The 16,541-nt window shown below is 34.7% G+C and overlaps 2 protein-coding genes across 8 annotated transcripts; both read left to right on the plus strand.

Annotated features, from left to right (window-relative positions):
• The first annotated feature begins 4,117 nt into the window (after positions 1–4,117).
• On the plus strand, positions 4,118–6,134 carry LOC112497981 (zinc finger BED domain-containing protein RICESLEEPER 1-like). Its single transcript, XM_052440427.1, has 3 exons — positions 4,118–4,607; positions 4,743–6,001; positions 6,099–6,134. The coding sequence occupies exons 1-3, from the start codon at positions 4,118–4,120 to the stop codon at positions 6,132–6,134; spliced, it is 1,785 nt and encodes a 594-aa protein (XP_052296387.1).
• A 4,802-nt stretch (positions 6,135–10,936) lies between these two features.
• LOC102621634 (protein FAR1-RELATED SEQUENCE 11) lies at positions 10,937–15,882 on the plus strand. 7 transcript variants are annotated; one of them, XM_025096349.2, is made up of 5 exons: positions 10,937–11,088; positions 11,381–11,619; positions 12,300–13,320; positions 13,763–14,206; positions 14,948–15,882. In XM_025096349.2, the coding sequence occupies exons 2-5, from the start codon at positions 11,549–11,551 to the stop codon at positions 15,563–15,565; spliced, it is 2,154 nt and encodes a 717-aa protein (XP_024952117.2). In that variant the 5' UTR covers positions 10,937–11,088; positions 11,381–11,548; the 3' UTR covers positions 15,566–15,882. The 7 variants fall into 7 exon arrangements, with proteins under 7 accessions (XP_024952117.2, XP_024952120.2, XP_006470984.2 ...); XM_025096352.2 differs by having other exon boundaries at positions 10,938–11,088; positions 11,381–11,879; XM_015527977.3 differs by lacking the exon at positions 11,381–11,619 and adding an exon at positions 11,802–11,879 and having other exon boundaries at positions 11,016–11,088.
• Positions 15,883–16,541: the final 659 nt, after the last annotated feature.

Raw genomic sequence — 16,541 nt, forward strand, 5'->3', positions numbered from 1 at the left:
GTTTTTTACTATAATACCATATAAAAGCCATTGGCATAATAAATGATCTCCTCAAACTTACATTATTACATTATTTAGTGGTCAATCGCTGTAAGATTATATAAAATTCTATTAAAAAAATAAACTTACATGTGAACGTCCGTTAGTACTTAGTATAGGGGAAAACCTTTGAGTGATTGATAGCTCTTGCCATTTCTTGATAGCTCCCTTATGTGATTCTTAGAATTGGAACTGTTCCAAAAGGGCAAATTTTATTTGTAGGTATTGCTTCTAGTTGTTTCATTCTTCTCGCTACAAGTGACTGCGGTGCATCTATTTGAAAATGATATTAAAATTAAAGTTTGTAGTGTCGTAGTTAAGCCCCCTTCGAAGAGGAATTAATAAATGATATCACAGAGGGAAAAAAAATTAAATAATTGCCTGGATCTTATGATCTTTGAGCAAAGGATTGTCCAACGACGTTTGTTTATGAAAGTTTATGCAATCAGCAACTTCACCTCCCTCAAGCTTTAAATATACAAAAGAAAAAAAGAAAAATAACAGTTAAAAAAAAAAAAAGGTCTTCAAATAACCAAAAATTTGTCCATGTTTGGAATTCAGTTTTTCTCATATCAGTAACTCGTATTATTTTTTTAAAATAAAAGAATTTGATAAATAAACAGACACACACACATGTATGTATTTATCAAATTCTTTTATATATATAGGGTGTTGTTCCAGTCCGACCCTTAGATGTAAATTCAAAGACCAACATTGGCTGCACATGGTGGGCTCCATCATGTGCAGCCAACAAAAAAAAAAAGATTTGGGGGCCGTTAGATTTCAATCCAACAGCCCCCAAATGATTCCTGAACACTATTTTAATTCGGGAATACCAGATTAAAACAATGCCCATATATATATATATATATATAGATATCACAGACATTTAATGACGCTACTGCCTTCAACATCATCAATAGCAAACTTCATAAGTTCTTCAACCTCATCTTCATACTCTTTTGACATTTTACTACAATGAATCTAAGACTTATCCATTTTTTGTTTCAATTAAATCTGACACATTAAGGAGGTTACATATAAATAAAAAATTAAAATATATTACCAATACATATAAGCAAAGTACAAATTAACAATTACACAAATACCCTTACTGCAGCATAAACAAATGCGATGAACATCCAAAAACAAACAAAAAGAAAACATACGGAAGAAGACATAAACTGAAGTAGCAATCTTTTCAACATCCAAAAAGAAAAAAAAGAGAAAAATTCATTCAAAGAATTGAAAAAAAAAAAAAGAAAAGATTTAAAAAATTAGTAACATATCCACAAACATAACAAATTCAACAGCACCTATACATACAATTTTGATGAAAAAATGATCACATGCCTGCATAATTTTGTTTCGCATATTGAGAAGAGTAGTAGATGAAAGGCAATCGGGTAGAACAAAGCTATTTACAAGAACTTCAATGTTTGCCACTCTGCAAGTATGTTGCTCGAGGCTTTGTATATGTCAAACACTGCAACACTGAATTCGAAAAACAAGTATTTCTAAGATTTTCAAGACCATCACCCTGTAAATCATGCATGTCATCATCAGAATTAACTTGCGGATAGCGTCCGAGTAAATTCAAGGCCCTACAATCAAGCAACTATAACTTAAAACTCAATATTATCTTCATAAACAATTTGAACCAGTTTCAAATAAAAAAATACAGCATAATCAAATCCCAAAAAGATGTTTTCAATAAGAACACATTAATCATGCAGCTTACATCAGTAAAAAGATTCATCATTTAATTAAATTTGTGGTTCTTTGGATATACATTAATTTCTGTGTTTCTATCTTTAATCTCTCTTGCTGTTAATTAAGTTCTAGTGCTGCTGCTGCTGCTGCTACAGTGCTACTATTACACTTTTTTTTCACTTAGTAATTGTACTTTTATTTTTTGTGCAAATTGCTTGTTTCTGTTTTAGATCAACTGGCTATCTACACTGAAGGACTAGAAATGTTGACTTGTATTAATTAATTAGTATGCATTCTCTTTTGTTGTGTGATTTGCAGGGGTTTTGTGATGATGAATCTAGTATGAGTTTTCTTTAATTTGATATTACATTTCATTTCTTATGCATATGTAAGAAATGAGTTTAATAAATCTCCTAATAATTTTTTAGAAGAAATTTGCTGAATTTTTCTTGACACATGCTTATGCATGTTGGAAGGCCTATGCCATGACCATATAGACTTATCTATATTTTGTTCTGATTAGGGGTGGGCAAAATATCCGACCCGACCCGATCCGACCCGATCCGATCCGAAAAATTTCGGGTTCGGATCGGATCGGGTGGTGAACAAAACCCGATCGGGTGAAATTGTCTCAACCCGATCGGATCATGTTCGGATCGGGTTTCACCCGATCCGATCCGAAAACCCGATCGGGTTGAGAAAAAAAATTTGGCAAATACAAATTAGTAACAGAATACAAAATACAAATACACACTCACATGAGTATACAACACAATCACTGAATCAGACAATCAGTAACTCACTTACTCACAGAATACAGAATCTACAGATCACACATCACAGAGTCACAGACTTCACAGTGTTACACTTACACAGACTCACGGATTTGCATTTTACAGTAATTCACAAAGTATTCACCTCACCGCAACAAAATAATTCAATAATTAACAAGAACAGAACACGAGCAAAGCAAAGTCTCATTTTGGCTCACAAACCCTCACTCACTCAAACAGTCAAACACTCACCAGTCACTGCCTCACGATATCACAAACCCTCACTGTCACACACAAATCACTGAAAGTCTGAAACCAGCACTCAAGCCGTTAAGCACAAGCAGTCAACCCACACCCATTCCCGCCTCACGACCTCCGTCGCTCACCACACGCAGCAAACACACACGCACAGTTCACGGAGCTACCTTCAATCGGCCACCACACGCAGCAACCGCTGCCGAGAACGACCCGAACTGAAGCCGAAGCTGATTCGCGAAGATCGTGACCCGATCTACAGATCTGCTGCAACCAAGCTCCGGATCCAAGCCTTGAATCCTCCACTCCACCATCACTCAGTCCGATTGAAGATCCACCCGGCAAGCTGCCTCCGATCCGCTCGAGTCTCCACCATTGGCATTCACGAGTCACGCCTGTTGAGTGTTGACATCCGGCCACCACACCCTCACGGTCACGCCTCACGGTCACGGGTCACGGCTCCAATCTCAAAACTCAAAAGGTCTCTTCACTCTCTGTTTTGGAAGTTGAAAGTTTGGATTTGGAACTGAACTCTTGAAGCCCGAACCGAATAAGCAAATCCGGCTTTTGAAGTTTGAACTTGTTTAAGTGATGGTATATCCGTATATAATATATAGTTATATATGCATTAATGATTAATTATAATTGTTATTTTTTATATGTTATTTGAGAAATGTTAATTGTAAATGTTAATTATATATTGTTAAATGTTATCAATAAAATGAAAATAATCCGGCATTAATTTTCTGTTACTTATTAATAATTGATTTTTTGTATGAATAGTAATGTTAGATTAAAAATTAAAATTAAATATTATGTTACAATATAAATTATAATTATATATGTCATATGATATGTGTATTTGTAGAATAGTTTCAACTTCAACAAAAAATTAACCAATTTAATTGCAGTAGTTTCAAGTTTTAACTTCAACAAATAATTAATCAATTTAATTAATTGCATGATAACCATTAACCAATAAGTAAATATTAAGTGGTTAAGCACATATAATGTGGGCATAATAAGAATTAAGAATTTAAGATACGGATATGTAATTAATATTATTTATTTTGGCCAATGGATAATTAGATTTATAAATTAAATAATTACTTTAATTTCTTGGTTTTCTTTTATGGAATATGCATCTTGAATTCTTGATCATATATAAACATTATGGTGGAAAATTGGAAATATCGATTTCAAAAAGTTTCATAAATTAAATTAACAATTATTTGAATCAATTTGTAATACTAACTATTAAGTAGATTTTTTTTAATAGTCTTTTTGTGTTTTAATTTATGAATTAATGATTAATAATTATTTATTTGTATGTTTAGATGTCTGGACACTCAAGATCGAATTCAATGAGTGATGATGACAATCAAAGTGTTCAAATGGAAGGAACTCAAAAGGCAAAGCGGAAAAGACCAGCGATGAAGAAAAGATCTGCGACGTGGAATCATTTTACTCTGCTCGAGGACAATCCAAACAAATGCAAGTGCAACTATTGTGGTAGACAATATCAATGTCATTCAAGGCGTGATGGGATTACAAATATGAGAAATCATATACTGGCTTGCCTTGCATACAAGACATTCCGGGAACAACAAGAGGGAAGTCAACAAAACTTGACAACTGAGGGTGGGGAAGGAAATGCAAGTAATATGGTTTTGGCTAAAGGGTGGAGTCAAGACGCTTGTAGAAGGGCAATCACCAAAATGATCATTATGGGTGAGTTGCCACTTAGTTTTGTGGATAACAAAGGGTTCAGGCATTTCTGTAGTGTAGCCATTCCACAGTTTGTTATGCCATCTCGGAGAACTGTTGGTAGGGATGTTATGGATTTATTTTTGGAAGAAAAGATAATGTTGAAGAGTTTGATTTGCAACAACAAACAGCGAGTGTCTCTTACCACTGATTTATGGACTTCTGTTCAAAACATGAGCTACATGGTGATCACAGCTCATTTTATTGATAGTGACTGGTGTTTGAACAGAAGGATTATTAGTTTCAGTGTGATTGAAGATCATAGAGGGAAAACAATCGGTAAAAAGATTGTAGCTTGTTTACAAGATTGGGGGATAGAGAGGTTGTTTGCAATAACTGTTGATAATGCCAGTACAAATGATGTTGCTGTTAATTATGTGACTATGCAATTACTTGGTTGGAGGAATGATGATGCAATTGTATTGGCGGGTCAGTATATGCATGTGCGTTGTTGTGCACATATTTTGAACTTGATTGTTGTTTCGGGGTTGAATGAATTGCATGCTAGTGTTGCCGCCATCCGGAATGCTGTGAAGTATGTGAGATCCTCCACAACGAGGCTACAGGCATTTAAACAGTGTGCTCAACAAGTGAAATGTCCAAATGGAACGGTTGTTTTAGATTGTCCTACTAGGTGGAATTCCACCTATTTAATGTTGATGACTGCGTTGAAGTTTCAGGCAGCATTTGATAGAATGGCAGAGGTGGATAAACCATATGAGGCATATTTTCTTGAGAAAGAAAATAACGTTAAGAGGGTGGGCCCGCCTGGACCTGAGGATTGGGAGAGTGCAGGGCGAATTGTGAAGTTTTTGAAGGTATTTTATGATGCCACATTGTTATTTTTTACTTCTTTGAGTGTGACTTCTAATCTTTGTTATGATACCATTGGCTTAATTGAGAGCTCATTGACTGCATTAGAAGGAAGTAGAGATCCTTGGGTGGTGGCTATGGCTTATCAAATGAGGGAAAAATTTGATAAATATTGGGAGTCTTCAGGGAAGATAAATAAAATGTTGATTGTTGCCTCTATTCTTGATCCACGAGCTAAAATGGACTTTGCCAAACATATTTTTGAGATCATTTTTGCCAATGATGGTTGGAAAGTTGAAGAAATGACCAAAGCAGTGAAAGATTTGTTGAATGAGCTTTATGATGCATATAGTGCAATGTGCTCCAGTTCCACACCATCGATGTGTAGTGAGAGTGCTCCTAGTGGCAGTTATGGTGGTACAAGTTATTCTCCTTATTTTACAAATGAGGTTGGTTTGTCAGAGGGTCCTAGTGGTGATGGTGATGACATTTTCCGAGTTTCTCGCCCTTTCTTTGGGTATGCTCAGAAAGTGTTTGTTCAGAATGAGGGCAAGAGAGTAGTATCTGAGGTGGAACGATATTTGAGTGACCCAGTTGAAGATCCAAGCAATCTTAAGCTCAATGTTTTGCTTTGGTGGAAGGTTAATGGATCGAAGTATCCAATATTAAAGAAAATTGCAAGGGATGTCCTCGCTGTTCCTGTTTCCATAGTGGCATCTGAATCTGCCTTTAGCACAGGGCGTCGCGTCATTGACGAATATCGGAGTTCTTTGACCCCTTGTATGGTTGAGGCATTGATGTGTACCGAAAATTGGTTACAAGCTAAACTTTTTGCTAATCCTGTCTATAACCTTCAGGAAGATATTAAAGAGCAGATATTCCATATGGAGCTACAAGAAGGTAATATTTTTCTCATATTTTATAAATTTAAGATGTATTATAACTTTATAAATAGCATTTACATGTACTTAAGTTACTTACTAATTTCATTTTTTTTTAACATTTTAAAGAGTTTGTAAGATCACAAGCTTCAACGGTGGAAACAGTGAGTGCTGATATGGGTGTTATGGATATTTGAAAGGTAATTCTTAATATATATTATTATTTATAATTTCATATTATATGTTTAGGTTGTAATTTACACTATAATAATAGATAATAGTTGTTATAGTTTTAATTTATAATTGTTTCATTTATTTTAGACACATTGAAATTGTTGGAATGGTATTACCTAGGAATTAAGATTATTATTAAATTTACTTGATGATGAATGCCATGAAATAAGCCACAATTGACTTAATTTTTTTTCTTATATTTAATCAAGTACACACATGAATTGGGCATATGTGTTTGTGTTTAATGTCCCTTTATTTGTCATGTGGCTTAAAGAAAGTAGTTAAATGATTATCTATTATTTTTTCAATTTTTTCCTAGGGGATATATGCTTCAATTCTTCGACTTGGAGTAGAAGAAATTGAAGTTAAAAGTTGTCAAAGTGCTTGCGAGGAACGGTGGAGTCGTAGAGGAAGTTGATCTACATTTACATTTAAATTTTGTTGTGTTTTGGATTTTGGAACTTTGTCATTTGTGTTTTGGAAAATGGAAACTATTTAATTATGTTTAATTTTGTGTTCTAAAGATTAATGTTTAGATTTTAGAATTGGACATTGCGCTTTGGATGGAGACTATTAAATTTAAATTTTGTGTTAATTTTAATTTTATGCTTTGTGTTAATTTTTAATTTTGAATCATTTGAATTTAATTCTATAGTAGTTTTCTTTTTTTGTTGGTTGAAATGAATGGATGAATGAATGAGGGAGGACAAGGAAGGTGGGAAAGAAATATCTTAGTTAGCAAGGTGACAATAGTGAAAGAGAAATGTCCTTGTTTTATAAAGGACATGCATGTTCATGTTGTTATTGCCAGAATGAAAATGAATCAATCCCTTGCGTTTGTTGTGTTTGTCTTTTGGATTAGATAAAGTGTATGCAAATTGCAAAGTGTATCTAAGTTTTCTTTTAAACGGCTGTATCTCCACTTCTCCAGAGGTCCCCATGGCAAAAAGCCAAAAAGAAAAAAAAATAGAAAAAAAAATATTTCCTTATCAAGTATCAACGTGTGGCCCCAGGACAAAATTAATGTCACTGATTGAGTTATGCCATTTGGTAGAGGGTTTTCTTTTTTTGTGATTTATTATATTTTAATATTAGATTTAATGGGTTTTATCTTTTACTATAAGACATTAAGAGTTTAAGACTTATTATTGTGCCACATAGCAACTTGTTAAGGTTTTCTTTGAATTTTGAACAAACATGACCATAGGATAAGATTAAAATTTGTAAAAAATAATTTATTTTTTGATTGTGAAAAAATTTTGGACAGGAGAAATTCTAGCGTGATGTTTTAGGTCTTTATAATCTAATATGAAACCATTAACAAATAATATTTTAACATATGTACATAATTTCTAAATTTATAAGTTATTTTATTAAAAGTCATACAATTTCTTTTTCCTCCCTTTCACTCTCTTCCCTCTAATTAAAGATAATTAATGGAGTAATTCAATTAAAGTTACGTTTGATCCCCAATTGTCAAATTGCCAAATTAATTAATTTTAACCCAAATTGATCCGAATAACCCGAATTTAATCCGAACCCGAATTAACCCGAATCCGATCCGAATTAACCCGACCCGAATTAACCCGATTTCATCCGAATAACCCGAATTTAATCCGAACCCGACTTAACCCGCATCCGATCCGATCCGAACTCCACCCGACTTTTTAACCCGATCCGATCCGATCCGAATTAATTCGGATCGGATCGGATCGGGTTTTAAGTTCGGGTGAAGTTCGGATCGATTTTTACCCAACCCGACCAACCCGAAACCCGATCGGGTTGATCCGAACCCGATCCAAACCCGATTTTGCCCACCCCTAGTTCTGATATGAATCAAAATTAAGTCCAAAAAAATTGCATGATCACATGTTTGGTGCAGCAAAAAACGTCTAGAGTATTTGACATCTAGAGCACTATAATATTAAAAGAAACAAAAAAGTGTTCTACTAATATGCTTTGCCAATGCAAACATGGTCCAAGTCCTAAGATTCACTGTTACATTGGGAAGGATACCCTCAAAACTTTAAAAATAAAGGACTAGAATATTAGATTGCTTTCATGCAACTCTAAACTCTAAAAAAAATGAATAAGGTACAATTTACTTACCATATCAAATTAATTTCTTTACAGCAAATTATTCCAACAAAAGAAATGGCAACAAATTGTGCAAGAAAAGAGATGGCAGCAAGCTATTCCAACAAAAAAAACAAGATCAACTATTACATAAGGAAAGATACCATCTTTTAACAAATTAAAATAAATTTTTGCATCAAAAGTTGAATTAGGTTCTAAGTATGAAAAAGTATTAGATGGTATACATATGTTGCAAAACCAGTACTACCACTTCATCAATTCCCAAAACCCCAAGATTTAATGCAAAATTATTCCTAAATTTGCAAATTATCTAGCTCCCGATCCTGCTACTAGTACTATTATTGTTGCTAAATAATTATCCATTTTCTCTAATCCTTCATCTCCTAAAACTACATCACAACTGCTACTACTACTCCTATTGCTAACCCTAACAAACCAACATCCTTTGCTCTCTTTCAACAAATTAATTAATCAATTTTTTTAATTAGGCTTTTCACCATATTATTTATATAATTAATTAATTTAACTTAGATTTGTGTGAAATAAACAACATGCAAAATGAGGACAGAACAAAAATCATACCAAGAGTTTTAAAAAGATGACAGTGTAGAAGATGACAAGATGAGGACAGAAAATGATGGCAAGGATCACGATGTCAAGGAGGACGATAGCGAGGAAGATGATGGTGACACCACGAAATGCACCTTCACTTAGTCAATTTCACAATGCAATCGGCAGCTAGTGCGCGAGGCAGACGATGTTCGAGATTCCGGCAAGATGATGGCGAAAAGGAAGTCAATTTCGAGAGATTAAGAGAAGTTAGTACCAAGGGTTTTAAGTTAGTACCCTTTGCCTTCTCTCTGTTTGTGTTGTGTTCGATACTTAGAAAAAAAAATTAAGGATTAGAAAGCGCCAAAACAATGTTTTTCTTATTTTTAAATTAAAAAATTTATAAATTTAATATTTTTAATTTATGATAAAAACATCGTCATTCAAATAATATAAAATTTCGATCAAAAACGCGTCAAAATCTCGATCAAAAACGCGTCAAAATCAAGTCAACATGAAAATTCTATCATGCATTACTGATGTAACAATTTCCATCACAAAGTCATCATATATCCTTGACATAATTTATTTCTATCACGAGTCCGTCATGAATGCATGATAGACACAAAATCTATCACAACTCTATCGTATTTTTTTGACTTATACCCTTTTTCTTAGAATCCGTCACAAAATATCTGTTATTTATTGTCAGTTTTCTTTTGGTGTATACCAAACCGACCCTAAGAATGAACAATTTCATACCTGAATTTTTTTGGCAAGAGGCTTATTGAGAGTTTTTTGCAATTCCCTTTTTTCCCCCCTCATATGTTGCTTTCCTGAGAGATTTGCTACGTGGACTCCATCGTTTCTTGAAGCAATGCACATTAAAAATATCGATATTGCTACCATTTTTTGGGCATCATTACAGCTTAGTATTCGTTCAATATTTAGATACTAATCGACATCGTAGTTATATAATAGTAAGAAAATAAAAAGAAAAAGAAAGATAAATACGAACTTATTGTAGCATTAACTGTTTTCGGAAATATGTTTATTAATATGTTAACAATAAAATGGTGTATAATAAAGGCATTGATATTGAACATTAGTAATGATATTTGCCCATGTATATAAGGGGCAACAGAAATACGGCACTATGATGTAAAAATTTTTAAATTAAAAAAGAAATCGATTTTAAGTGATAAGAATTATTACTTTTTCTATTGTCATTACGAGTCCCTTATGGACGAATATCATTAGGGGGTTGTTATTGAAGGTGCTCACAGCAATAAAGTGCTATAGAATGTCAAATTTTCCCTCGATCCAAGCAGTTAGTTGACTTGAAATTGACCTTCATGGGAGGCGAGTGGATGTTCCTGCACAAGTACATTGACAATCAAGTCAATTTGGATAACGAGAGAGGGAGAGAAAATAAGGAAGCTGTACCGGGAAAAATTAACTCATCAGATTGCGCCTTCATACCACATGTCAATATTTTTACTTTTTAGTATCAAATGTTAGTGCCAATAGGCTCATAGCCCATTTGCAGCACCGCTGCTCACAAATCTTGAGGGAACTATTTTTAGTATCAAATGTTAATTATTGATATTCGTATTCCTCACAGAATGTAATTGAATAGCCGTGGATAACTCATGAATATGGATGACATTCAAAATGTAAGAGATATAATAGATTAAGCTTTAGATTAAAGGGTACTATAGTCAATTGAGCATGGTTAGTTACTTATTTGATACATTTGGATATACTTTGTCCTCGATTAAGAAATAATGAAACAACTTGGGTGGCAATGTTATTACCCCAATTAATATTTCCACGAATTACAGGGACAGCGTACGATAGGAAATGTGCGCAGGTTACATAAAAGGGTCCCCGTCACCTCCCTGCGCAAATTAGGGCTGCTCCTTCAACAATATCTGAGTTTCAATCAAATGCGACATCACTGGTTGGTTCGTTCTTTACTCTCTTTATAAACTCTTATAGCTCGATATTATCACTCGTATGCTTGTGAATTTTGCTTTTACTGTTATATACAGATTAAAAATGTTAGATGATCAGAAATTAATAGTGTTGGTTGTGTGATTATTTGTTGCTGAAAGTAAAATCCCAGTTGTGTTTTCCTGTTTTTGAAGATAGGGCAGTGGTTGAATCTGCATAATGTGTTACGAAATGGTGGAATTTAGCTTTGTCAGTGTGTATATGTGTGATTGTTTTATTGATTGAGAGAGGTTTTGTTTGCAGAATGCAATTTCGATTGGTGGGTTTGAGGTAATGTGCAAATGAGTGAACTGGGTATTGGATGGTTTGATTATCATGGTGAAATTCGAGGTTGTGCTGTGAGAATGTGGATTTTTGAGATGGGTTTGTGAAAGAATTTGGTGTTTTTTTCACTTTTGAGGAGAATTTGCAATGGGAGTTCTCATGGAGGGAATGACTTGTCCTGTTGATTGGATTTTTTTATTGACATATGTTGAGAAAAGGCCGAGCAGGAGCAACCAGTTATATCTGCTAAGTTTATAAATCATTCTTCTGTTTGCTCTCTTCTAGAACTTTGATGATTAGTTTATTTTAACAAGAACAAGACGGATTTGACTCGGTTGTCAAGTCAAGAGCATGCCAGATGATTTTTTAGTTTATGCATTTCTTTCTTTCACTTGCACAGGTACAAAATAAGGGAAATATTACAACATATTTTTCTTTTAAGACCATAAGGTCTAGGAGGATGCTTATTAGCGTATAGGTAAGCCCCTCAACGATTTGACTTGCTTCTCTCTCTTTTTTTTTTTTTTTTGGCTGTTTACATGAGAATTCAAAAACCTGAAATGTCATCATACCTATCCAATGAACGTAATTAGTCAAGTGAAGGCTAAGTCGTGATACAATATGGTTCCTTCTATGGAAGCATAAAGATGCCAAAATGGTAAAGCATTTAGGTCTTTTTTGTACATCACCATTTGTGTTTATATGTACTTTTATTGTTTTTCCTTTGTGCTTCTCACCAACGTTTAGACTGACTGCTTATCATTTTAACATGTGTTTTTGTGTCTTTGAATAAATATGAAATGAGAGCACCTTACATTCACACACATATTACCATTGCCCTTATTCGTTGGAATACATTTGGATATTGATTGATGCATTTTTGTTATGTAACGGACAGAGGCTCTAAGGTCTACCTCAAGGGTGTTAATGAGAGAAATATGATGTCTGATGATGCCGGACAAATGCTGATGGTTTATGATGATCCTTCAGACCAACGATCATTATCTTTAGATGATACTAGCAGCACAGAGGAATCACCTGATGAAACAAGACTCTCTCTAGAATCCACCAATGATGTGGTTCCATACATTGGACAAAGATTTCCAACTCATGATGCAGCGTATGAATACTATAGTGAATTTGCAAAAAGTTGTGGTTTCTCTATCCGACGTCATCGCACCGAAGGAAAAGATGGTGTAGGTAAAGGACTAACAAGACGCTACTTTGTGTGCCACCGTGCTGGTAATACCCCTATCAAAACCTCAAATGAAAATAAACCTCAAAGAAATAGAAAATCCTCAAGATGTGGATGTCAAGCATACATGCGGATAAGCAAAGTTACTGAATTAGGAGCACCAGAGTGGCGTGTTACAGGCTTTGCTAATAACCATAATCATGAACTTTTAGAGCCAAATCAAGTTCGTTTTCTTCCTGCATATCGTACTATATCAGAAACAGACAAAAGCCGAATACTTATGTTTGCCAAAACAGGAATTTCAGTTCAGCAAATGATGCGACTCATGGAACTTGAGAAATGTGTGGAGCCAGGATATTTACCATTTACTGAGAAGGATGTGAGAAATTTACTTCAGTCAATTAGGAAATTAGATCCAGAAGATGAAAGTGTAGATTTATTAAGAATGTGTAGAAACATCAAGGAAAAAGACCCTAACTTTAGATATGAGTATACACTTGATTCTAACAACAGGTTAGAAAACATTGCTTGGTCGTATGCATCATCAATCCAGGCATATGAGATCTTTGGTGATGCAGTGGTTTTCGATACAACACATCGCTTAACTGCATTAGACATGCCACTTGGGATATGGGTCGGAGTGAACAATTATGGTGTGCCTTGCTTCTTTGGCTGCACACTTTTACGAGAGGAAAATTTAAGGTCATTCTCATGGGCGCTCAAGGTAATAGAGTCAAACAATGTGACTTTTTTCAAACAGTATCACATTTTATTCCTCACTGGCCACATCTGAAATTTCAGTAAGATACTGTAACTGATCTATTCCTTTTCTGTTCTACTGATAGTAGGACTGAATGGGATGTAGCTTTTGAAATTGAAAAAAAATGAATAGACTGGTAGACAGGCAAGGGTGGTGCACAAAACGTATGTTGGCTTCATTATTGAGTTTTAAATGGGATGACCGTGTAACATCTTTTTACATTTATAACATTGTAGTTAGTGTTTATTATCTTTGCTGTTAGAATGGGTAGTCTAAATGGTCATGGGGCATTTGATTCGTACAATTGCAATTGCACTCAGATGTACATATGTGTGCATATAACCTCTTGAAAAGCTCAATAGTTCTCTAATTTACTTTAGTGCTCTGTTTTGTATTGTTTGTGCAGGCATTCCTAGCATTTATGGATGGGAAGGCTCCACAGACAATATTAACTGACCAAAATATGTGTCTCAAAGAAGCCATAGCCATGGAAATGCCAGTGACTAAACATGCACTCTGCATATGGATGATTGTGGTGAAGTTTCCGTCCTGGTTTAATGCTGTTCTTGGGGAGCGTTACAATGAGTGGAAGGCTGAGTTTTATCGGCTTTATAATCTAGAATCAATTGAGGACTTTGAAATGGGTTGGAGGGACATGGTCAATTCATTTGGGCTTCATACTAACAGGCACATAGCCAACTTGTTTGCCTTACGCATGCAGTGGGCATTACCATACTTAAGAAGCAATTTCTTTGCAGGAATGACTACAACTGGCCACTCAAAAGCTATTAATGCTTTCATTCAAAGGTTTTTGGGTGCACAAACCCGGCTTGCACACTTTGTGGAACAAGTAAGTTGCTCTTTTAATTTCTGTTGGTTCTATTTATTCTATGGGATGGAGGTTAGTTTTCTAAAATTGAAAATTCTTTTTGAAATACGTTTTTGAAGATGACAAAACCAATGGGCAAAAAGAGGATACGCTTGGTGTTGTGTTTCTTTGAAGGATTCTAGTTCCTTTATCGGTTACAGCTTGATATAAATTGGACGTTATTGTGTATAATATCTAAAAATGTACTTGATTAAGCTGGTGTGGCATAGGATTGCTTGACATCTTTACCCATGCCTAATTGAATTGTTGTATGGGATTGGAATTTTGGCTGAGCAGAACTTCAAGTCAAGTTTATTGAATCAAGCACTCATGTTAGTATGGGGTCACAACCTTTGTGGACTGCTGCCTTTTATCTTGAGAAGAGTACTTGAAGTACTTGGTTTAGAAAATGGATTTAAGCCTTATCTCTTTGACCAACCCCCAATTTTGAAAAACTTTTGTATCTTTGTTATCATAATTCGAGTTTTGTTCTCACTTGAGAAAGTTGCACCTAACTACATTCTTCTCCTTTCTTTCTTTATGGGAATACTAGTTTTTGCATGTACTGAAGTTCTAATTGGAGTCTTGATCACTGGGGCCTTCAGAAATTCTGCTTTCTGATTTAGGTCATTGCTGTGGTTGTCTGTATTTTCTTTCCATCTGCTGTCTTATTTTTTTAATGTCAAAGATCTTCATTTTGCTGACTCAGCTTGGCATAAGCAGGTGGCTGTGGCTGTGGATTTTAAAGATCAAGCTGCCGAACAACAGACAATGCAACAGAATCTCCAAAACATTTGCCTGAAGACTGGCGCTCCTATGGAATCTCATGCCGCTTCAGTCCTCACTCCTTTTGCTTTCTCTAAGCTTCAAGAGCAACTCGTTTTGGCTGCTCATTATGCGTCTTTCCCCTTTGAAGATGGCTTCCTTGTAAGACACCACACAAAACTTGAAGGGGGCCGGAAAGTGTATTGGGCTCCACAGGAAGGCATCATAAGCTGCAGCTGCCATCAGTTTGAGTTTTCTGGAATTCTCTGTCGGCATACCCTTCGTGTTCTCTCAACCGGAAACTGCTTTCAGATCCCAGAAAGGTACCTCCCCCTACGTTGGCGCAAGATCAGCACACATTCTGTAAAGCTTCTTCAAAGTTCTCCAAGCGATCATGCAGAAAGGATTCAGTTTTTGCAGAGCATGGTATCATCTCTAATTGCCGAATCTGTCAAGTCTAAGGAGAGGTTAGATCTTGCAACCGAACAAGTCTCTTACCTTTTATCTCGCGTTAGACAGCAACCAGTTTCGACTCAAGGTTTGAGAGACATTTCCCCACTTCATAGGAATCTATAAGTCAACAAATACCTTAAAATAGTTAGCTTTAGTATCATCTGGATTCTTGTGGAAAGAAAAAGGGAAAGAGGGAAAAATTAAGATTCATGATCGAAAGCATTTGCAGGTCAATTTTGTAGTTTTTGTTGCATGCAATCAACAATGAAATTATACTCGCTCTTTTATTTCCCCGGCATTGATGATTCTGCCTGTTCCTATGCAGACAGCATTTTGCAAGGATTCGATATGTACAAATATACACAGATCAAACTGTTTTTGGCATGTACATGAGTTTATCCATGTGGTTATGTTATAGCAATAGTTGTTCACTTTATCAATCAGGTACAAGCTACATATTCTGTTGTGTGCTGTGCTTTGAAGCAAGTTGAAGACAGAATAAAATCTGTTTTATCAAAATCCCAGTACGCAAGTTTACAATAGGATGTGTCCGAATGGAGTACACTCGGAAAGCACGTTGTGGAAGTGCTTCCTAGACTAATAAAGCTGAACGCTATTTTATGATGATGACCCTTCTAGCAACTAATTAATCTATATGTCTTGGTACTTCCGTTAGCACAATAGCTACAGAGACCTTTGCAAACAATTTTAACCTTTCTTTTTAATTAATTTTATTAAAAGAATATAAATAATACAGTTATCAATGAATCTAAAATGGAAAGAATAATTTATCTCTCTAAATTATTCGAAAATATTGATGAAAACACTTTTCTAAATTATACTTATTTTTTAGAATTCTAATGAAATATAGCCATATTTTTATTAGTGTCTAAACAAAATTAGATCAAATAGTGAGATCAATTAATATATAATTATAATTTATGAAGTGATAATTTAATGACGATAGTGTTTGCGCACACGATGCTATATGATTAATTTATAGTTTAAATACTATTCACAAAGAGTCCTAAAATTCTATTATCTATACATATGCTCAGCATGTAACATACACTAATGCTCACTTATATAATTTGTAATT

The sequence above is a fragment of the Citrus sinensis genome, chromosome 5 (genome assembly GCF_022201045.2).
Source record: "Citrus sinensis cultivar Valencia sweet orange chromosome 5, DVS_A1.0, whole genome shotgun sequence".
In the NCBI taxonomy this organism is placed as follows: Eukaryota; Viridiplantae; Streptophyta; class Magnoliopsida; order Sapindales; family Rutaceae; genus Citrus; species Citrus sinensis.